Genomic DNA, 24,426 nt, shown 5'->3' with positions numbered 1-24,426 from the left:
TTCGCGTAATACCGAGTTTGATACATGTGAGGCTATCGAAACGGTTGCTAGCGCATCATAAGCTTGCCATGTAATCATGTTGTTATATGACACGCATGTCAAGATTTTCATGTTAGAGTATGTCGCTTGTGTTCGCCATGCAATAATTTCATACCATATCAGTTTTGCAACATGCCATTTGGACGAAACCACCGCAAGACATGCAGGACCATGAAATGTAAATCATGACACTCATGACATACACGCCATGACTTTCTTGTTATGACTAGTCAAATATGTTCTTCATGCAGTCATGTTATAACATACCAAGTTTGGTACCGATACCATTAACGAAACGGCCAGGAGAGCTATAAGTCATAGACGGCTAGATAGATAGATAGATAGATAGATAGATAGATAGATAGATAGATAGATAGATAGATAGATAGATAGATAGATAGATAGATAGATAGATAGATAGATAGATAGATAGATAGATAGATAGATAGATAGATAGATAGATAGATAGATAGATAGATAGATAGATAGATAGATAGATAGATAGATACGCTCAAAGTCACCGTAGTTTGCTAAGAAATGCTTCGCATTTAAAATGTAGGCAAGGGAAGTATGGAGTGACGGCGGCTGGCGAGTTGAGAGACTGAGAGGATTGCGGCTGATGTGTCCAGCGAGGCCAAAGGCCAGAGTGTTCTGTCAGACTGGCTGAGCCGCGAGGCTCCGCTTTACCCTTGTGCGGGCAGCTGCACAAGAGGAGCGCAGAGCTACAACAGCATCAACATGTCCATAATAAACACTGGTACTCTTTATTCACTCTTTTCAAGCGTGATCATTTAAGGGCAGAAACAGTGCCTTTGTATTACGGTAACTTGTACGCCTGGGGTCATTCTTACACCACAGCAGAGCACTTCTGGAAACTAAGAGGCAGGGTTTCTAGCTTGAGGCGCGAACGCGTGAACGCATTCCTCTTCCCACTGGCGTGTCTCGGCACCGAAAGATTCATTTGCACGGCATTCGCTTATCGACGTCGTCGCCTTTCTGCAGTGCTTATTCCGTTCGCTTATTAGTAAGCGGCAGTGAACTAGAAGCAGGACGTGATACGAGTTCAGGCCCTGTCACTTCGCCAGTCGATGCGACGAAAAAGATGAAGCATGTGAAATATGGTTCTGCGGGCAGGGCGTAGCCATAGTAAGGGCGATCTAGAAGCAGAAAAGCTCACCAGAAGTGCGTGCATTGTAGACGCCTGCGTGAAAACACGGCAAGCAAGCGTAAGTCGTACAGCGGTTTGGTCAAGCATGCGGCGACCGCGTTTATTTTCAATTTTAATGTATAGAGTATTTTATTGTGAAAGTGCTTGTTGCACTGAAGTGCACCAGGAAAATAAATGCAGGAACAACTGCTGCCTGAACTGGGTACAGTTGGCTGACCAAGGGAGAACTATACCATATTGGCGCTTATTGACTACTTCGACATTTTTAATGTTTGTGGCTTTGAACGCCTCGCTCCTCCTTCGGTATTCTACAAGTGCCGCGGCAATTTCGGAATAATAACTTTTTGGTTACTAAAGGTAATCTACACAAAATGATCATGTGTATTTCTATGCAAAGAATACCATTGGAAGTTTCAATAAACTTTTCATTCAAATTCGGGAAAGCGCATGTGCACACACTTTCTCTTTTAAAGGAACAAGTGTGTCGTACAAGCCCCGCGCATCTGTACCGCAAAATAGAAAGTGTGATAACATAGTTTTAGTGGTCTTCGAGCACACAGAAAATAGAATGGGACACAGATCTTTTCTGACATCATGGCTTCACGATTTTTGCTTTCTCGTCACTATGCAATTGATGGCATCCTCTTTCGAATTGCTACAGTCATATCTTCGGCAGTGACGGCTCCGAACACGGTTGCCATTTTCAGTGGGACCTGCATAAAAGCACAAAGAAAGTTAGGAAGCTTACGAAAAAACAAGAAAGTGTTACGTAGTTTGCGAAAGCATTGAAACGCTTAACAAAAAGGTTTCGCTGCCGCACCTTGTCTTTATGTGAACTGACAGCGTCTTGCACAAAAGAGTAACTTGTCGAAAGTGGAACCTAATTCTAGACAAGTAACACCAGAGTATGTTGACGAATTGAAGTCAACCTTGTATAAGATTTCATATTATACGCTTCGAAACCTCTGTCACTCTGCGAATAGTTGTAGCTAGTAGTACGACTAAATTTGATATTATCCGCTTGTGGGTGCACAGTATTGCCTTTTGGATTGTGTGGAGTTCTTTTCTTTTTGGGTCTTCGATCCTTGCTTCAAAAGTTTCTGATTTTTTTTTTTTGTAAGATCAGTAGCCAAGTAACACTCTGCTAGAGCATGGAACGCGTTTATTGCCCTTTACCTGCTATGCTCTCAGATGAAAATAGAAGTTTTTGAGATAAATAAACGAACAAATAAATAAATAGGAAATAAAAGAATGAATAAATAAATAAATAAATAGATAGATAAATAAATAGTCTCAATTTTACTGCAACGGTAAATCAATGAATGCGATAACAACAAATTCTAATATCGTACGAAATGAGGCTGGTATCTAACTGATTTAGATCCGATCTCACGAAACTCTACAAGACTGTGAGGCAAGAGAATAGGACCACTCCAGGGACTTTTCACTGTCTCTTTGCGTTGAGAGCGCAGAAGGTTGAAGGGTATAACAGGCGCCCGCAAATGGCTGCTGAGATAGCGAGATAGCGCGCGCGCCGGTGATGGCGGCCACGCCGATAAAATCAAAGGTCTCAGTTGTTGTGCGAGCCACCCCCTCGCGTCTTTTAATGACTGTTTTTGAAGACTATTGTCTTTCTTGGGGTACATCTGTGTGTTTAGAAAAAATGTATAACGATTTCGAGTACTTCGTACTCAACTATGGGAGAGCACTGAGCCGTCCCGCTGAACCACCATAGCGGAAGAATTCTTGTCTGTCTGCTTGTTCGCCGAAACGATACCCGCAATGGCTAAATTCCAACCATGCATCCACAGCGCCCACCGATATTGCTCTGGTTTCTGTCTTCATACTTGTGTGATTGCCGAATAAATCGATCTGAAACATAATATCTGAGGCAATATATCTGAGGCACAATATGAACACGCCAATACTATGTGGTGTTTTCCTTCATATCAGAGAAATCATACATAAGTAATTCTAACGACCGTAACGGTTATCATGCTACGCTGACAATGCAATTCTGTGCACGAAACGAAAGTGTTTCCTACGCTTTGCTAAGACGACACGGCGGTGGCACCTACCCATCGCCTTGTATTCGACAAATTATGGCTTTCAAGATGGGCACTCACGCCGTGCGCTTGCCATATCAGAGGCCATCTCTCAGTTTTTCAAGGTAACTGCCAGATGGCGCTCATATCTCACACTGTAGAGTGCCTTGATGGACTCGTTCGCTTCCGCTGCGCGCATGCCTCCAGAATCCCATTCAACGATTTTCTCGCGCAGAACATCAAATAAACGTTTTGCTCACTCTCTCCAGAAAAAAAAATACAACGACATTTGCAGTGGAACATGGAGATATGGGGCCTTTTTTTTTTTCGCACCTCCAAAGAAGCTCGGCAATTCGTAAAGCGCACCGAGGCGATCATGTTTTGCGAATAATACAGCGCTGCGTGCGACGAAGACCTTCCATTTCGAAAAACAGGTACCGCACTCCTTTCCTGCGCCTGACCGATCCTCCTTTCACTCGCAGTAATGGAAATTCGCCGATTGGCGACGACGTTGCACGCAGCTTGTCGATTGGTCTAAACCAGTCACGATGACAGGCCATGCCTTCCCTTCCCTGTGAGGGAGAAGGGTGGCGAGGGCACGCGAAAGTTTAAAACCAGCTGAAACCAATGTTCTATTTTCGGTAACTTTCTTAATATAGCACGTATTTGCAAAATTATTGCGGCAGTATGTTCACAAATCAAAAGTGCACATATTGCTTTTTTATTACAATTTTTGAACCTCACGGTTCTTTACTGGCCCTTCAAAGATGGCCGCGGCGTTTCCTGCCCGTTTGAGCATTCAACGACTATTCAAACAGGCGGACGATCTTATCGCATGTGTCCTGCCAGCAAAGGAGATGGGCCGGCTGGTTTGATGTCCTCTGCGTTCGGGCTCATCGCCCCCGTTGGCACGCCATTAGCCGCAGGTAGAACGTACGATGTTCTGAAGAATTTTATCAATTTTACCTTTATGCGAAGCATCACGGTAATGGGCAAAACTAGTCCAAACTGTTCATATCTTCGCTATCGCAAAAATAAATATATGTTCAGGGCCTAGACAAAGACAATGGCGACCCCTGTACGCATTCTTTCTCTGATCGTAAACACATGCATGGCTGGCATACGAGTCACTAATTCTTCTGAATTATATAGGCTTTAAAGTCTTCGCGGCATTCGTACCGAATCTCGGCCCGATTGAAATAATTTAACCCAACGTATGGTGCCGCATTACGTATTTCTCTCCGTCAAAGCATAAACCAAAACACTTCGTACAAGTGTCGAAGTAGCTCTCATAGTTCGCACATTGCGATTCTGATGGTGGTCGAGATAGCTGAGAGTAACTGTTTCATATCGGCAGACCTGATCGCTTAGCCAGTCGAATGTGTACAGTGCTAAAAACTTTACGCGAAACATTGTGTAAAGGCCCCCTTATGTTGCGGCTCGGTGACACTCATGGCATAGGTGTTCCCCTATAGCAGAGACCACGTTTCGTCGCAGCACCCAGCCTTTGTATTATGTCAATCTGAGAGGCTGACCTTTGCACTCCCCACTCCCTAGTCTCTACCACCACGTTTTTGTTGGCTAGAAAAAAAGTGGCCTATTCCCTGCCACCCCCATGCCCTGAATTAGCACTCCTTGCTCATTGGGTCACCAAGCTTCATATACTCAATCGTACACAACCAAAACGACAACACTAACAATGAAAAGTCGCGGTTCATTATCGGGGCATTGCACATAATAAGCCAGATACTCGCACTCTCGATATTTTCACCTGTGTTTTTTCCGCCCGAACAAACCGCACTTTGTGAACGGAGTGCAGCAAGGCGACCTTGATCGCGTGGAGCCCGAGTCGCATCCCGATACAGTTTCTGGGTCCAGCTCCGAAAGGAAGGTACGTATAAGGCATGATGGAGGCTACGTTTTCTTCGCTGAACCTGTCAAAACAAAAAGTCAGTATAAATGAGTAATCAAATGGCCAAAATGATCTGCAGCCTGAATACGCCCAGTTCAGGGCAAATACTTCCTCCGAGTTTCGTCAATCATTCAAGTGTTGTGCTTGCAATGTGACCCCGTTATATCTGCCTATAATCTCATCTGCCCACCTAGCTTCCTATCTCCAGCTTCTCCTCCAGAGTGGCGACCTGGAGGTTTCCGTTAAACGATTTTAGGCCGACGCTGTGAGACATCGAAAGAAAAAAAATTATACACGTAACCTTATGGCACAAGATGAAAACAGGGTCTGGAGACCAATGCGTGCTAAAGCAACGACAGAAGGACTGGGAATGGCGAAGGCAAGTAGTGGGAAGGCAAAATAACCGCTGGTGAATAAGAGTGGCAGAATGGATTCCAAGAGATGGTAAGTGTTCGAGGGTCATATTATCATGGTGCTGAAACAATTACCACACGAAGAAATCGAAATGCATGACGAAATACCAGCAATGACTAATTTCGTTTCTTTTTCTTATTTTTCATCGTGTGTTTTCGTGTTTTTTGCGTGTCTATAACAAATAATCATAAAACAAACTCACATTCAAACCACGCTTTGCAACAGTTCGAAGTGGGTGAGCTCGTTGGTATGCGTGGTCAACTCTGCTATGTTTGCGTGTGTATTAGCTTGCCGTCCTTTATACTTCCTTCATTCATCATTTTTCTATTGCTTCTCTCCTCCCCCTTCGTGTCGGGTATTCAAACTTAGTGCAGTACGGTAAACTCCGCCTTTATTTTCCTCACACAGCACCACGTTCTTTCCAAAGAGACACAAGATATAACAATAGCTGGGATTTATAGTTTATCTCGCGTACAGACAGTCCAAAAACCACATTATCGTTACGGGAGGCGCCGCAGTGGAGTGCTCCAGAAATTTCAACCACCTGGGGATTTTCACGTGAGAGACACAAAATAGAAACAGTACATCAGTTTATAACAAATAAATTATTCTTTGAAAGCTCTACTGTCATCAATGTAACTATTATAGTGTTGGTGACAATGCTAAAGTTACTGGTTACCTTGTTCTTGTGTAAATTTCGCGCGGAAATAGCTCATGAACATCACCTTCACATTACAAAGGTCGGAGTGGTCTTTTTTTAATTATTTTTGCAAGTTGGAAATTGATACTGCTTGAAACTTGGCACCTAAGGCATCTAGCTCTCTCCTAGGACATTGTAGTTAATTTTTAAAGAGTACGAGCTAAGTACACCCTGCTAGGCGCCGTCAAAGTTTGCAACATCCTGGCATTTTGGCGTGGGAACTTCAGTGCGGCGTCGCCACCGGCATTTTCTTCGCGTGATTACTTGCCTACCAGACATTTAGGTGGTGAAAGGTACTTTGAGCACTGGTTGATTGATTGATGATTGATTGATTGATATGTGGGGTTTAACGTTTCAAAACCACTATATGATTATGAGAGACGCCGTAGTGGAGGGCTCCGGAAATTTAGACCACCTGGGGTTCTTTAACGTGCACCCAAATCTGAGCACACGGGCCTACAACATTTCCGCCTCCATCGGAAATGCAGCCGCCGCAGCCGGGATTCGAACCCGCGCCCGGCGGGTCAGCAGCCGAGTACCTTAGCCACTAGACCACCGCGGCAGGGCGCACTTTGAGCACTGGGAAAAGGTAATTTACTACTACGAGAAAAACGTCTTTCCCCTTTAGTGTTCCTTTATTACAATACAAACATGAGAACATCTCTCATCGAACATTTCGTTTACAAAACAGACGTAAGCACGGCATATCTAAGCCGAACGAACGACATTTCATTTTGAATAAGGTTTAGCTATTGTGTTTGTCAATGCGAATACCTTAGATGCCTCATCAAACGTGTAAGTATCGTCGGCGGCACCGCCGATCCTTGCCTGTCGGTCAGCATACACGAATAATGAAAGCAATCTGTATATCGTGTGATGACGCCACCCCCAAGACGGTTTAGGATGTGTTAGGCTTCCAAAGTTTGTGACATCACCGGGAAATGGCTTGTTCGCAGGACACTGCCACTTTGTTATTGGTGGGCCATCCCGGAGGCAATGCAAAACTTAATGAGACGCGGGAAGCTTCTGCTGCAACTGATCCCGGAGGCTACGCAGAAACATGTTGGGTGGAGAGAAAATGGTGGTTGCATCCATGGAGTTTTCTAAAATGAACCAGAGGGGACTCTGGCGCTGCTATTGTTCAGCGACCATGGCAATGATTTGTAGTACACGGTTTTGCCTGGTATTAGTAATCACATGGGCGAATCATACTTGTGACTTCGTTTATTGCTGGTTTGCCCTTTTGCACTTCGTGACCTGATTTGAAATGGTAAAACTAAGTGATTAAGGTGGTGAGGCTGAACTGCTGAATGTTGTTCCGTAACAAAGCAGCTTGAAGCCACGCGAAGCAATAAGGATCGTGAAGTACGAAGACTATATAGGCAAATCCATGTACTAATCATCACTCCCATACACGCTGAAGTGCCTTGCATTGCAGCCACCATGGACACTAGCGCCAGAGTTCCATTCATGGTATATTTAGGAAACTTTAAGCTGGCCTTAATTCAATCACCCCAGAAGAATCAGAAAAAAAAACAAAAAAGAAGAAAAAGGAGGCCATCGCCTTCGAGTCGACTGAGGCGAAGCATAAGGGAAGTGGTTAGTGTTTCCTTAATGAGGTCACGTACATCCTTGATGTCGCATAAGAGTATAGAGAGTTGAGCGAGTTTATCTGAGTACATTTTGGCGAGAATTCAGAACGCAAACAACGCTCGATGATTTCAGGAAAGAAGAAAAGCAAACGTGACCTCACAAATCAGTTTCTTGGGGAAAAGGAACTACAAATACAAACCCAGGCCAGTTGAGGAGCGCTTGGGCGAGATCAACCAGAACTTTCACACACTTCACGACAATAATTTGCCAGCGAGATATCTACAACATCCAGCAGAAAGTGACAGCTCATAGAAGGTTCACCAATAAACTGCCAATGCAAGACTGCGCCCGTTTGTCTTTTTCGTAAGTCCTCATCTATTGCGTGGCAGTAAATTCTTCCCAAAATGTATCATAATGTAACCTTTTGCTACTCGTCTTTGTCCTTGCCGAAACACAACGTTGCTCTATGTATTCGAAACAGCCAGTAAGATGACGCGAGATTACCTCTCGGGCTTGAAAGTGTCCGGCTCCGGGAAGAATTCTGGGTCTCGATGCAGTGCGTAGAGAGGCACGGTGACCATTCCGCCCTTGCGAATCTTGATTCCCGTTTCGCCGAGCACGCAGTCTTCCACCGCCGACCGCTCAAGCCTGGTGACGATGGCGCAAGAGAGGTCAACGATCAACGTTTAACACACTCTTATCCTATAAATGCTGTACGTGTATATGTTGCTCCGTGCTTCTAAAGAATAAGCTTTCATGCAATGTCTGCCTCGAAAGAAAAATGTGTCAAGAGGCGGACTAGAGGAAAGTCTGATTAATTTATTTAGGATTCCCTCGATGTTGCTGGTGGAGTAAACAAGATGCTTAGTGTTCTATTGATTTCGATTAGTTAAGTGGTTTTTCCATTATTTCATTTATTTCATTGGGAGGTTCTTGTGGACCCGGGATCTTGAACACGTGGCCTGTGCATTTAGATGGAATAAACTTTCGTGACTTTCCTAAATTGGCATTCACATTATTTTCTTGCCCATTTCGATTACTAAGGCTGTGCGCAGAGGAGCTACTCAGACGGGACTGGCGGTACTGGTGTCAAACATTTTTTTTTTCCAGAGGCACAACATGTGGTCAATGGCAACATAGGCGACGTAGTGTAAGCATACCTAAAGCACCCTTTATGGGCATGCTCTGGGCTACAAGCGGTCCATTGACGCCACCTACGCAGCTTGCGGGACGTCATCACACCAGACCACCTTACCTCCAGCAGTAAATCGCATCACATATTTCTCCTACACATTAAGGAGGGAACACAGCTGCTTAAGTTTATTGCATACAGGCGCCTCACACTGACGAGAGGGAGCATGCAGCGTTGCTTGAATTGGTAAAGCCCTTGAATACGTCTATAGTACTACACATTTTTCTATAATATACACATTTTTTTTCGAAATACACAGATATCTTGTGCGCATACCATTTTACTGGGATATCTCAATGCTCTCCCATATTAGAGTACATCGCACTCTGAGTCGTCAAACATTTTTTTTAACACATCACTAATCCACTAGGATTCCCTGCTGGTCCAACTTTGCTGGCCTCATCATGTGAGACCCATGTGATGAATTTGTGCTCTCCCATAGCAGAGTACGAAGCAGTCTAAATCATTAAACATTTTTTTTTCTGAACATCGAGTCATAAGCTGTGCTGACGTGCGTCTTTACCGTGTCTGAGAGAGAGCTGCTTACAGCCCTCTCATTGCATATTACGGAGTGCTTTGAATCGTGTACAATTTTTTTTATAAATACAGTTCATAATTCACGCTAACGGGACAGCTTCTGGTTCTCCCATAGTAGTCATGTATAGTGCTCGAAAGCATTCACAATTTATGCTAAGCGCATACTAATAGTTTAGGGACGACGCTCTTCAAATGGAAACCCCGGTGCATTTTCGATCATGCTGAGATAATGCTGCTTTAAACTAGTATTGACAATTCTCTAAAAGCTAGGGTAGTCCGTTTTGTCCAGGCGCTCGTCAAACATTTTAATGAGGCAATAAACAGCACGTCAGATCGAAAATCGAAACCGGGAGCTGCTCCGACCTCCGTGGGGGGTATGAGATGATGTCACGAGAATCGGTCGCGGATGACTTCACGAGATCTGCTACAGCCCGCCACGGCTGGCCAGGGTGTAAACATAGCGCGAAAAGCAAGTCGGCGATGTCATCCGACGCGCAATGAAGCATTGATAGCTCGTCTGAACTTATGAATGACAAGTTTAACGTTGATTGCAGCTGCTATCTCGCGAAAGCGATGCTACCGTATTCCACAACTGCTGCCCTATCTGTGACGTCAATATAATCGCAGCGCTGCTCACGGCCAATTGTAAGACACGACGTTAACGAAGACTAACACGCTGCATCCATGCAGCTTACAAAACTGAACTGTTCTCGCGTTGTCGTCGCGTCGTAGAAGAAAGCATGTGCTGCTTCCGTCTGCTGGTAGAGGCGGGGTTTTTGAAAAAAAAAAAAGCAGTCCCTTGCGTCACCTGCACAGGGTGGCCCGCGTTTATAGGTGTGATTCCAAAATCAGCTACCAATTTTAAAACTTGCTTTCTAAACAAACTAAATGACTTACGGTTGTATAATTTGACACAACTTAGCAGGGTACCGATGAGAGCACATGTTCCAAGTTTTATTGATATCACTGAATACCGAAAAATCGAAAAAACATCGCAGTTCTCTTGAAGGGGCCCTGAAACACTTTTTTGAGTAACCATGGAGTTAATTCACTGGAAAAGCGTACTACCTCAAGTTTAACGCCGCAAAAATTTTAAGGATTCTTTCAGTACGAGTGGAGTTGCAAAGATTTGTCACACGCTGCAATCACATTTTCTCTTTTCTCGTCCCGATAAAAGCGCTGGAAGCTGAGCAGGGAGGGGTAGGAGGAGCAAACAAAAACGTCACTCACGCCTCGTGACCTTGAGTATTTTTTTTTTCTTCGAATGCGCGGCTTTCTCAGTGCCATCGCACGCGCGTGCGTGGACAAGTGATGGCCTTTTGCGGTGACCTGTGTAACAACCGAGCACGCCATGTTGAAATCAGCCAATGGCCGATAAATGGGCTTACTGGGCTCACTTTCCGTGATTTGTCGAGAGAAGAGAAAGCTATTTTCAGCTGATAATTTATTGTGAATTCCAGGCCACGTGCTTCACTATATTATTATGTCGCAAGCCTCCACTAGCAATCGGCAGCGTTTTGTGACCATGCTCTGAAAGTGTTGCAGGGCCCCTTTACGGCGTGGTTCATGCGTCTGCTGTATGCAGTAGCCGCCTCTCGTTATAGTCCTTATAATGTCCGCTGGATGCCGTTACTCGTGTATGATGAATATATGATGAAAATATGCGAGACGGCGGTAGCTGGAGTGTTTACTAGATGGACGGATGTACGAAAAACTACAGACAGACACACATGTGGACAAATGGACGACAGACAGAGAGATGTATGGATGGATGGATGGATGGACATACATACATACATACATACATACATACATACATACATACATACATACATACATACATACATACATACATACATACATACATACATACATACATACGTACGTACGTACGTACGTACGTACATACATACATACATACATACATACATACATACATACATACATACATACATACATACATACATACATACATACATACATACATACATACATACATACATACATACATACATACATACATACATACGGACAGATGGACGGATAGATGCAGGTACGCACGAACGCACGAACAGACGCGGCTAGCAGATTATTCACGGTTTGCCGATAAAACCTTTGAAGCTTCGCCCCACTTATCATTATTAAAAAAATCACAGCATATCCACGGAGTGATACGCTGTGATTTTTTGTAACAAATTTTTGTGTTTGTTCATGTTCTGTTTTCTTGAAAGGTTCCGTTCGAATTTTATTGATGTCCACTGCTTGTGAGACTTAATTTTTCAAAGCACAGTTTCCTACGCTGCGCGCAATCAAGTGTCAGCACATTGATAATCACAATAATGCATAACTGCGTTGTAACCAAAATGCCCGAAATTCCAATAATGCATGTCAAGTGGGTGGAACAGGAAATTGATGTCAAGAAGTAGAGAAAGCCGGGGGAGAGGAGGGACACAAGCTCTACCGTTTCCCTGGTCTTCGTATACGTGCAGTGCGTAGCAGCCGCATCTTTTTGTTTTTTGTGTTTTTATCTCGATGCAAGAAGGATGTATTTTCTGTGTCAGCCGCAGTAATGAATTTCACTTCGTTATAGGCGCTGTCTGAGGGTGATCACATTTTGTTCCGAGCAGCCAGAATCACGTTGACGACTTGACTGATAAAAATTAAGAGGTATCTCCTGAATTTACTAATAACACAATTATTGGCAATGTCATGTTCAAGCAGAGGTTTCTTTTTCATATATAGTTTTCTATTTTCTAACTACTACGAGCCCTTCATCCCCTTTCGTTTCTTTTTCTTGCACGACACCTTATTCGATTCTCCACGTATATATATATATATATATATATATATATATATATATATATATATATATATATATATATATATATATATATATATATATATATATATATATATATATATATATATATATATATATGTGTGTGTGTGTGTGTGTGTGTGTGTGTGTGTGTGTGTGTGTGTGTGTGTGTTCTGTATGTGAAGTCATAACAGAGAGTGAGCAAATTATACGGTGTGTAGCTTCGCATTAGTTCCAGATCGTAAAAAAAACAACACTGGGCCTGCGCAGTATAGGCGCAGCACAGTCACAGCAAAAGCTAGAAGAGCGGGATTTCAGAGCATTTTCAAAACACTAATCGGGTAACTACTGCAAGCACCATTGCTTGGTACCCACTAGGACATTAATAATAAACTTTGGGTAGCAGGCTGGCATTTGGTATGCTATTTTTAGTCATCCTTCTGAGAAGCGTGGTATCCGCTAAACACTTGCTAGAAATTTTGTGCCAATTGTACATGCAGTGGCTGACGACGATGAGGAATTATGGCAGAAATGGGTATGCGCCAGAGTTATTAGGTCCACAAGAGCAAGCTTTTGTGATGGTTTGAAGCATTGGACGGGCCACTCGTTACGCTATTTGCATTTTGCGACGACTCGTTGTTCTTTCGCTGTTGTAAAACGCTTTATAAGTCGTAATAACGCTATTGTTTTCCTGACGTCAAGCCTGCCTAAAGTAAGTTTGCGAACAAGTCACATGCACCAACGTAGCTCAGTGGTAAAATACCGGGCTGGCACTCATCGGACGCGGGTTCAAGTGCCACTGTGTTATTGATGCAAGGTTTTCTTTTTCTAAATTCGCGTGATGTAGTTATGGACACCGACAGTGGCGGCGGTGGCGGACCACAACAACTGCGCGTGACCCGGAAAGCGATGTCACTTCTTTCGCTGTAATACAACTGTCACAGAACGAGCGCTCAAAAAGGGCGCGCCGCCAAATTCTCGCGACAAACCGCCGGAGTGACGCCGCGAGGTCAACGAAAAAGAAAGAAAAAGAAAGCAAACATCTAAAGGCTCCCCGGGCGCGCGAGCCTCTCCTCTCGGAAGCGTGGCTTCGCCGACGAACCTCCTCACCCCACAACGGCGGCCGAGCAAGCACTGGAAATTTCTAGAAGGAAAGGGGCGTGTTATGCCGGGTTGAGTCATCTGTCAAGGTCGGCCATCGTACAGTCTCGCGCCTTCTCCCAGCCTCCGCTGCACATCGCGCCGACGAAATGATGAGAACTTTCTGGAATGTCGCGCGGGAGGTATTTAACCGAGCAGCGGAGATGAGAGGTCAGGAGAAGACGTAAGTCAGCGCCAGAGCCCGTAGGGATTCTGCCGTGTAGCCGGCGAAGGTTTTGTCCGTAGGGACAAAGCAGGAGCGTGAGGTTTCCTGAAAGAGAAACTTCGGAGGAGAAGACGGAAGTTAGCACCAGAGCGCGTAGGGATTCCGCCGTGTAGTCGGCGAAGGTTTTGTTCGTGGAGACAAAGCAGGAGAAGAAGATGATTTCCACCTGAGGGGTGACGACTCGAGCTACAGGCAAGAGTGTGTGTTTACCGCTATCGAGCGAAGACGCTTGGCAACAGCTGCGTGTGTGAAGCCGACGTGTTTCCGGCGAAGAAGTTTGAAGCTTGGAGAGTGGCCAATTGAAGACGCGAGGTTTCCTGGAAGAGAAACTTCGGCGAGGTTTCCTGGAAGAGAAACTTCGAGGGCAGCGGAACGACAACAACGCTGGACTTTGAGTGAGTGATTCTCGGAAGAGTATCATCCAGGCTTTTCTTTCAAGAACTTTGGACTGAATAGGTTTTCTATCTCTTTAGTCTGTAAGTGTCTTGGGTGTTCAATACATGCGACTGCATTGTAGTGCATATTGTTGTCTGTGTCCGTTGTTTCGAGTGTGGCTTATTGTACTGTGTAGTACGTTGTTTGTTTGGTGACATATTGTACTCAACTATTGTGGAGTGCGCATTCTTGTGTATTGTTTTCGATCTGCCATTATTGAGAATATAATTTTGTTTGTTTATCAACTCTCGGCTCTGACTTGTTCTTTGGGCCACAGCCGGCGTCCGCTGGCGCGCCAAAAAGGACCACTTCTAAATTGTCCACGCTTTCGTGGTGCGGTTCGGGGGGCCGATACTTCGGCCCTTGTTTTAGCCCGGCGATCGCCTCCCTAATTAACGGGACCTGTGCGACAACAATGTATAGTACAAACAAGAAGTAACAAGAGTTGGATTAGGTATTAGTAATACCGAAGATACCTTAAAAATTAAAAACAAACAAAACAAGAATAGTAATTGACTGGTCTATCTCCAGAGGGGTTCTGAAGGAAGGCCTGCGTACACAACAAATACATCCCTTTATTTATGAGATATGATCCTGTCATTGCTAACAAAAGCCGTAACACACCACTAATAATATTAGATGACGAGGTTTAACGTCCCCAAGCAATGTCCAAAACTCACAAAACCATTAACGGTCATCACGAATGATACAAGTTGCTCACTAAGACATGCAGTGATCATCCTAGAGTTTCAGAATAATCTGTGTGTGATGATACTTGTATTTTTTTAACAGCTAGTGACAACTTTGGGGCAGCTCATGTGACTTGGCGGTATAACATGCCGACAGATGCCTCAATATGAGCACGCTTTTAGTTACATCCAAAGAAAGTCAACTAAGGTAAAAAAGTCAGGTACTCCAATAACCAGCGTAAGGGATCGGGCATTACGCGAATCTGAGATGGAGGCAATTGGTAATGGTCGAAAAATGGGGTATACTTATTAGTTTTCAAACGTCCTTGTGGTCGTAAAAGCTGCAATATACCTTGGGGCTGTTGGGTAGAGTCTCAGCGTCTCGGAGACGACGCAATGTAGGTACTTGAGCTTCGCCACCGCGTCCATGCTGGGCTCACTTCCCTGCAAGAGGTCAGGTCGCATTACGCACAGCATTCTCACAAGTGGGATACACTTTAAGATACACCAAAGGCAACTATTAGGTCAACGTTGATTTTTTTGAAATAGGGGCCCAGAAACCTTTTAGTGTTATTTTTGTGCTGAGGAAATGCTTATTTTGAAATAAAAACACATTTCAGGGGTCCACATCGAGTTAGCGCACTTCGAATTACCCACCTCAAGCGGAACGTCTCACGTCACCATTGGCGTGCACAATGTTGCCCGGCTTCACTGCGCTGCAGACGACACTAGTTGCAGTAGAATGAAAGTATAGGGAGCCACACTAGCAACAACAACCATTGAACTATTTAGTGCCTTGGGCTGCGAGATGAGAGACGTGCTTGGTTCAACAGGTTCCCGCTAGATAGATGGAACGACCTGTCCAGTTTAACCAGGCGAAAATTGAACTTTTCAACCACTCGTACCATTCCCCATAATAATGTACAGTTTTTTTTATGAATCAAACAAAAACGAACCAGCAGCATTTTATTACGTCTGTTGATGCACGGAAGCTCTTTTATTTAGTGCAGCTAGTTCGATTACTAGATTAATTGTAGGGGGCACCTCTCATGTTATCGGAATCATTTTGCGGACGTCCTACGCGTAGAGCATGTCTTGTCTTGTCTTCTCTTGTCTCCTAGGAGATCTTGGCCCATACCCACATGGGGGATTGGCCACACTGTACATCATAATAGATCATTGGGGCATGTGTTCTCGTGCATTAACCTTAAGTTCTCAGTAAGTAGGGCACTGCTGTCGATAAAAGTGTGGTTTTACACGTTTTGTACATTGAGCTTTCACTCTGACGTAAGTTTTTATTTGACATTAGTGTCCTCTTGAAATATATTCAGCTATTTTGTCTTGGCGATTCCAGCGCTGCCCACTTTTCGTGAGTATCTCATAAAGAGTAGACTAGACAAGCTATATCTCGGTTAAAAGCCCCATTTTCCTTCCTAAGTCACACGTGCACGGCCGTATGCAGCTTCTATGTACTGCGGGCACTTGAGATTTGGGAAATACAAACACTGCAACTCATTGCTACAGTGGTGAAGCCTTCTTTAAGATGACACACAAACAACACATCGCAGCGCCGGCGCCGGGAGTTCCACGCACCGCGCTCGGAGCAGCGATCAGTGGAGAAACAGTGAAAAAGGAAGCTGTAAAACAGAAAATATTCGTAAATAAATAGGGAACTCGCAAGAAATAAACTGAAAGGAGAAGAAAATACAGGTGAAACAAAAAGAGACACAATGGAGCAAACAAACTCTGTACAAACACATGAGATACACGGGTGAATCCATCAATGCTTCGAAGTTCGTACAACATTCGGTTTGGATAAATTGGCGTTGATTTTTCGTGACGCAGACTTCTGCTAGAACCATCTGCGTAAAACTGTTTCTCGCAGAGCTGTTTTTTTTACACGTTATTCCTGTAAAGCAATTTACGCGCATCCTATTTCGAACAGGTGGTCGCATGTCAGCCACGTGCTATGGGGCCCCCGAGAATAAGCCTCCTATACTAGCATTTTTCGTGAGCCGGTAACAATAAAGAACTATTCCACGCTGTTCCAGAGCATTTTATATTTAGCCAGGTTCCACGGAGAACAACTGCGGTGGTCGCACGCGAACTTCCACTTACGTTCACCTCAATGCATGCGTCCACTTCTCGCCTCAGTTTGTCCTGCACCTTGGGGTGCACGGCGAGCAGGTGCGCAGCGAATGCCACCATTGACGCGGTGGTCTCCTGGCCGCCCACGAAGAACAGCACGCACTGGGCCAGGGCTTCGTCCTCGGTCAAAACTGCACACATCACCGAAGCCGTCGTGTTAGATGGGCTGTAACACTTGTAGACCCTTCCGACGCGTCATAACTCTCACATTTATTTTTACCTTGAAAAAAGCGTGCGTGCGTTTTGTACACAGGGATAAACTGCAACCTACGTAGGTATAAACGAGGCAATGCCCTGTTGCAGTAGAAAAAATCAGGGCAGTGTGTGCAGTTGCCGCGACGAGGAATCGTACAATAGAGGCACGTGCTGTCTAACGTTGGCTGGGGGGGGGGGGGGGATGAACAACAATAGAGAAGGCAGGGGGAGGTTAACCAGGCACATGCCCGGTTTGCTACCCTACTCTGGGGGAATGGGAAGAGGACATAAAGATGAGAGAGAGGGGAAAGAGAAGAGAAAGAGAGAAAAAAAAAAGGATTGTCAGTCTATCGGCTGGCGCGTATCCAGCGCTGGCCCTACACAAAAGTTAAAGGTTGTCACGTAGGCTTGTAGTCCTCAAAAAGCACAAGACAGCTTTGACTACTTTCTGAGCCGACAAAAGGCGAAGACGGTGTTCCAGTAGCATCTGCATAGAGAGTGGCCGATCGTCCAATTGTCGCAATGCGTCCGAAAGCTTCTGTCTTTCGGAGGCAAATCGAGGGCAACGGCATATCAGATGGTCCGTGTCTTCTTCGGCGCAGCAGACGTCGCATTCCGCATTGTCGGTCAATCCGATGAAGGTTCTATATGCTTTTGTGAAGGCAACCCCCAACCAAAGGTCGAAGGATGGAGGTCGAAGTTCCAGTCGAGGGTTTATTTGGTAGAGTCTCGTATGTCTTATGCTTGGGGTGTTGCCAGGTGACGTGCCAGGTGACGAAGTTGCTTTGCAGCGTCATTCCTTGACAAAGGAATTGGAAGGATGTGCTCTTGTTGGTGCGATGTGCGAGCAGCGTTGTCTGCAGAATCATTGCCACTGATCCCACAATGGCCAGGAAGCCACTGAAACTTGACCTCGTGGCCTGTTTCTGTGACGTGGTGCAGAAGCTTGACAACTTCGTAAGTTAACTGTTCATGGCAACCTCGTCGAAGGACCTACTGCATGCTCTGTAGGGCTGGTTTTGAGTCTGAAAACACAGCCCATTTACTCGGTCTCTGAGATTTAACGTACTCTAGGGCGCCACGCAAAGCCGCAAGTTCTGCCGCCGTTGACGTAGTGGCGTGTAACAGCTTGATTCGCAGAGTCATTCCTCTAGCTGGAATCACCACCGCACCACGAGAACCAGACGCTGTGGTTGAGCCATCAGTGTATATGTGCACGTTTTTATTGTACATTTCGTGCAGAAGGTTCAAGCTCAATTGTTTTAGGGCTGATGAAGGCAAATTTGATTTTTTTCTGTATTCCTGGAATTGAAATGCGTACTTGCGGAAGTGTCAGGCACCACGGAGGATACAACAGTTTCTCAGCAGGCGTAAAACCTGACGTAAACGACGCACGATGTGCACAGACAATTGCACTAAATTTCGTGCGGGGCCTCTCAATAGCGAGGTTTGACAAGTGGTGGGAAGGATTCCTAGCATGTTGCCTGAGGTACGTACGCATCGTTTCAATGGTGATGTGCGGCTGACGGCCATTTGTCACTTATTCAGGTTTCTTGCCAGGAATAGTTGGGGAATGTCGGTCGAGTCTATGCTTCAGATGAAACGTTGGCTGAATCACGACTAATGTCGGTTACCACTGGCTATTCTGGCTAATACTGGTGAAACTAGATCAAATTACGGTCAGTGGTGGCTTAGCGGTAGCTAATGTTGATTTGAGCTGACCAAATATTGGCTAATTTCGGTTAATGGCAGCTGTTGTGACGAATGTTATCTAGTGCTGCCATATATTAGTTGCATAATCGAATTCTAAATAACGTTGAGCCATTGTCCGAAAACTCCACAATAAGAGTTCTTGCACAAAATGTTTTCGCCTTGTAAAGCCTCCGTATTTCTTTTCTGCTGATTACTCATTTTATTACCATACTACGAAACTTCAACCTGTGGTACGACACGTGTGTCTTTTTTTATGCGCAAGCTTTATGTGACAGAACAAGTCGATCTACTGAGACTTCTTGGCCGAACGAGGCACGCGCTAAACACGCATTCCTCCTGTTTCTGTTCATGGAGTACAAAATACATAGAAAGTGATGAACAAGCTTATATGTTGCTTTAAGCGGAATAAAGTGACCAGACGCGAAACGTAAACTATACTCCTCTAAGGCCTGTATAGTTTGTAATCTATCGACGAAAACCTAGTGAAAATACTTTCAAGCAAATATAACTATGACTACGACATTTCAGTGCTCTCGTATCGACTTTTCGCGTAGTCGGGGTAACTACTTCCTTTCTGGATGGTCGCGCAGAGGCTAACGCACGCTTACCGCCTCGGCAGTGCATTTTGGCAAGTCACGCACATCTGCCAAAGCCCAGGCAAGTTTATGGCGACATACTAGGAACCTTCGATGGCAAATGTTTATATGAGCAGATCAAGAAATCTTGTTACGTTATTAAAAGACGCAAAACGAGAACTACAGAAGCAGTACATGTCACGACACTTGCAGCGGGTCACGTGCTCCAATTCGCGGTTGAATTCTAACAAAACTAATGGGATACCACCAACCAGGCCAATTTGTTAATGTCCCGAAATGCACTTCCAATAATGTCATGTGATAGACGTCGCGTTCTCGCCACTGTGAAAGCTCATGTAGCGTTTTCTTTACGCTATACGTTCATGTATCTCGTTCTTAAGTTCAACTTTTTTCAGTGAAGCTGCTTAAGGTGAAGTAATGTGAAAATAATATGGTGGTCCATGAACACACGAGTGTTCAGAAACTAAAACTGACGAAGCAATCGCCTACTCTGAGTGCATGCACACTCAGACTAGTTACTCTTCAGGTCTACATACAGTATGAACTCCATCACGAATTGCTACCCTTAAAAACCTTTAGCAGTTATTTAAATCTAACTTCACCAAAGGCGAAGTATTAAGCGTGCATTTCTAATACTGGTGTCACGCGGGCACTGTTGACGCGATCAGGGACGATCCTAATTAGGTTCGATCTATTTCAGGTGCTGCTTTTTTTTACCTTTTATTCCTGACCAGGCCCCATAAGTAGCAAGGCGATCGTGATCAGCGCACCACGACCCGGCTCCCAGATCACGATTTTATGAATGTTTGTGACAAATTCGATACCAATTAGTTTGGTATAGCAGTGATTATTGTTGACCAACATCAAGAAGTCAGACCCAGCTCTACCTTGATGAAGAACGGCTATTTGGGCTAGTTGGTTAAATTTAAATATAATAAGGGTTGCAGCGCAAGCATGAAAGTGCTGAAAGAAAAGCGAATGGAAGGCAAAGAGAGGCGACACGAGCGCTGACTACCAATTGACATTATTTCTCGCGCCACACATGTTAATATATACAAGTATACAGCAAAATATTTTAACAAGAAAACGTGACAAACGTGACACAGTTCCGAGGGAACTATGTCACAAACTATGCTGCAACCCTTACTATAATGGACTCTACCTTGATCGCGAAAAATGGTACCCGTACAACACAACGCAAACGTACAACACAAAGATACAACACAACGCAATTGGAGAGATCCTGGCTTGGAATTAAACAAGGAACAGCACGTTTTGTCCTCCTCCACACGGAGTGCTTGAATGGCTATTGTTTAATTACCCTGTTCCGCCGTTTTTTTTTTGGTATGGCAGAATAAAAAATAGAAATGGGGGGGGGGGGTCAAGTGTTGGCTGTGGCGCCCTCTGGCTACGCCACTGCTCTTTTTTTTTTTTTATTGATTTAATTTCAGACAACCCGTGTACACAGTTTGCCTAGGGGATCGGCGTAAAGGCAAAGAAAGCCTGACAAAGCGCCAACCCCCTATGTACACACATACATAAACAGGTTATATATAGCAGTACAAAAATTGAGAAATTGAGATACATACAATATCAAAAAACATTTACAATTTTTTTTTTACATCAAGCCAGTATTAACAAAGAAATGAACAGCAATTATGAATTAGCACATAAAGAAATAATAAGAGACTATTTACGCACAACAAACAGGCAGACAAAAGCAAAAAAAAAATTCATAAAGTCACAGCAGCACATAAAAGTTACATAAAATAAAATGAATCGAAAGAGGTATGAGAATCTGTTTGAGTTTTTAGAAGGAATGTGTGTATCTTCTTTTTGAAAACATAAATGGAGGAACTTTGTTCAATTAATGCCATCACAGTGGGGTGTTCATTAAGAAAGTGGGGAATTTGGTAAGTTAGTTTTTGTGTACCGTAATTTGTACGAAGCGTGTCTTTCTTGAAACTAATATGTCGTAAATTATGACTGTGGTTACGCTCGTGATACTTCCTGAAAAATTCAATTCGATTAGATTTAACTTCACGATATATAATCATTGCTAATTTTTTATATCGGATATTATTAATGACTAGCAGTCTATGTTTTTCGAAAAAAGGGGCTGTGTGCGAACGAAAAGGTAGAAGTTCAATTAATCGCACAGCTCGTTTTTGTAATAGATATAAATTTTTGAGGTTAGTTTTTGTCGTCGTTCCCCAAATCAGAAGACAATCAGAAGACAATTTCTCTACATGAAAAGGGTTCTAACATTGAACTCCTCGCTCTATAAACATGGCACCATGCAAGCGATCGAGTAAGAGAAGGAGCAACACACTCTGGCTCTGTGTATCTGCTGCAGACAGCTCTAATACCGCTCGAAGAGAACCAGGCCTTGTCACAGCACGTCAGGGGAGGCACCGCTGGTTGTAACGTAATGGACGTAATGCAATAGAGCCTTCATGTGATCCAACGTTCAATGACAGCCTGTCGCAATGCCCTGTCGCAAAGGGCCGTCGTGAAGCCCTAATGGGCTTTCATACAACGAGGTTGAATATATATAAAAAAAACGAAGAATGAGCTTGAACCAAACGTGCATTTTTGCTTTGACAGTTAGAGCCAGGGAGATGTGCCCTAATGCACGTCTATAACGAAGCTAACGTGGGAAACATGAATGAATGATAAGCTCGAATCAAACGCTTGAGCTTCGTTTCAAAAGACGATAAAAGGCATGTGTGGGTAAAATTTGCAGCGCTCACTATACTTTGCCCAACAGCAGGGGATAGTTCTAAACTTGCTCGTAAAAGGTTCGAGTTAATGTAGGAGTCATTTAAGGTGATTCAATCACAAAAAAAACTGTCTGAGTCCCAGTTCTCAAACTGCCAAGCAGGAACAGGGTGAGTTAATGCAACTGAGGGAGTATAATAGCTCTAAGTGCAGAACTCTGCCTTCGTTTTCTTGGTATCTTTTTACGCCCAGGCCCTGAAACGTTTTTCTTTTCCTAATTTAGGCTTTTCAGTGATACACCTCTATTTTCTTGTTCGGTTAACCTCTTTGGACTTTGTCACGAATTCTTTTCTAGCTCTTTTCTATGGAAACAGCTCCATCTATTCAACGCTTGTCGTAATTAAGTAGCCAGTGCAATGAGTTGCTTCTGATAAATGACTCCTAAATAGGCTGCACCTTTAGTGTCGTTGCTGTCGTTGCGAATATATATGCACGTTATCACCGCTGTAATGCTAGCCATAATTGAAAAACAAGCTAACGGACTTTGTGACTAATATAAGAGATGCGTGTTGCTGACTACTGCACGTAGTAACTCACAAAATTTTTACTTCTGCCTAATTGCTCATTTAGGCAAGAGAGAGAGAAAGGTTAAGTAAAAGGCACGGACGTTAACCTGAAGAAAATCTTTGGTTTGATACCCTGCAATAAGGAAAGGGTAAAGGGGAACAGAAAAGAAAGGAATGAATGAAAATGAGAAAGTGTATAAAAAATCTGCAGGAAAAGATTTTTTTGAGAAACACGCATCCCCACACACTTAAGCCCAGGACTGCTAGAGAGAACAGCTCTAAGCACTTTTAGTACGCCTCGACGGCCAGCCGTTTACAGAACAATCGCCCGCCACGCTGGACTATTGGCTGGGGTACTCGGCTGCTAACTCGCAGGTCGTGAACTCTAACGCTGGCTGCGGCAGCTGCAATTTAGAAGGATGCGAAAATGCTGTAGACCCGTTTGCTCAGACTTAGGAACAAGTTAAAAAAAAACCCAGGTAGTCGAAATTTATGGAGCCCTCCACAATGTCGTCTCTCATAATCATATGGTGGTTTTGGGATGTTTCCCCATATCAATTTTTGAGGGCTGAGACCTTCGATCTTCCAACCAAAAGGCGACAAAGGCGTTGCAGAAGTTTCCGCGGTTAATTAGGGAAGGTTACTTCACCAGCTCTGGAAGCAGCAAAGATGTGCAAAAAACTTCAATGATGCAAGTTTAGGTTGGCTCGAAAAGCGTCCGACTAGGCAGTTTGTTAACTCCTATCAAGTATCAGTATTTTTTCTACTTGCTGCAGGTACCCGCGACGCAGAAAATTATACCACGTGGCAAAGCCGCCTATGCGATGTGATTGCAGTGCTCATTACGTTTCGAATACAAACTGTATTCTTCCCTCACCTCGATTTATGGAAGCGATAAGCATGTGGAGGCGTTGTTGCTTGTGCTGCCACAAGCAATGCGTGTGTCAAGGCGCGACCACCACCTTTGTCACTGCACTGTTTAAGTGACAATACTGATTGTCGGCCTAGTTGGTACTTGCTTACCGACATTCTTTTGCCGCAAATAACACACACACAAAGTAAAGAAACACTCAACAAGAAGCACAAGCGGTTTATTTACTTTGTGTGTGTGTTATTTGCGGCCAAAGCATGTCAGTAAACTGTTTCAGTGACGGCTCGCCCAGCCCAATGTTAGGTCGTTTGGACGTGGAACGTTAGGAATCCCTGCAGTCAAGGCGCGCATGGACGGGCAAGTTGGCATGTCACGCGGTGTTTCTTTTATTTCAGCGGTAGCTGTACCAGTAGGCGTAAAAATATACCAGTACCCATTCAACACATGGAGGAGGAGGTAGAGGAAGGAAAGGCAGTAAGGCTGTACATATGAGCGTCTGGTTTGCTAACCTACACTGGGGGAAGCGGATTGAAGGATGAAAAGGGATAGAAAGAAGGGAAAATAAAAAACGTGAGCCTAAACTAGACTTCCCCGTTCGATAGTAGTGAACGCAGGACTCCAGCCGCATCATGTCCCACTGTAGATTGTGGTTCGTGATGCCTACTGAAGGCTTGCAAGCACTGGACGTAGAACACCCAGTACCTGTTA

At 44.3% G+C, this 24,426-nt stretch overlaps 1 protein-coding gene across 2 annotated transcripts in view; it reads right to left on the bottom strand.

The window, feature by feature from the left end:
• Positions 1-1,730: 1,730 nt before the first annotated feature.
• The window catches only part of LOC119174265 (cytochrome P450 3A24-like), a 61,344-nt gene continuing 38,648 nt past the window's right edge, over positions 1,731-24,426 (bottom strand). For both annotated transcript variants that reach the window (XM_075883096.1, XM_075883097.1), the window contains 5 exons: positions 17,027-17,187; positions 15,261-15,352; positions 8,376-8,519; positions 5,024-5,186; positions 1,731-1,920 (listed from right to left, as the gene is read on the bottom strand). In XM_075883096.1, coding sequence (XP_075739211.1) covers positions 1,831-1,920; positions 5,024-5,186; positions 8,376-8,519; positions 15,261-15,352; positions 17,027-17,187 — 650 coding nt within the window. In that variant the 3' untranslated portion in view covers positions 1,731-1,830. The remainder of the gene's footprint in view (positions 1,921-5,023; positions 5,187-8,375; positions 8,520-15,260; positions 15,353-17,026; positions 17,188-24,426) is intronic.

Source organism: Rhipicephalus microplus, unplaced genomic scaffold (assembly GCF_043290135.1).
Source record: "Rhipicephalus microplus isolate Deutch F79 unplaced genomic scaffold, USDA_Rmic scaffold_15, whole genome shotgun sequence".
Lineage (NCBI taxonomy): Eukaryota > Metazoa > Arthropoda > Arachnida > Ixodida > Ixodidae > Rhipicephalus > Rhipicephalus microplus.
The sequence above is the reverse complement of the archived record's forward strand: the minus strand, read 5'-3'. Positions and strand labels throughout refer to the sequence as shown.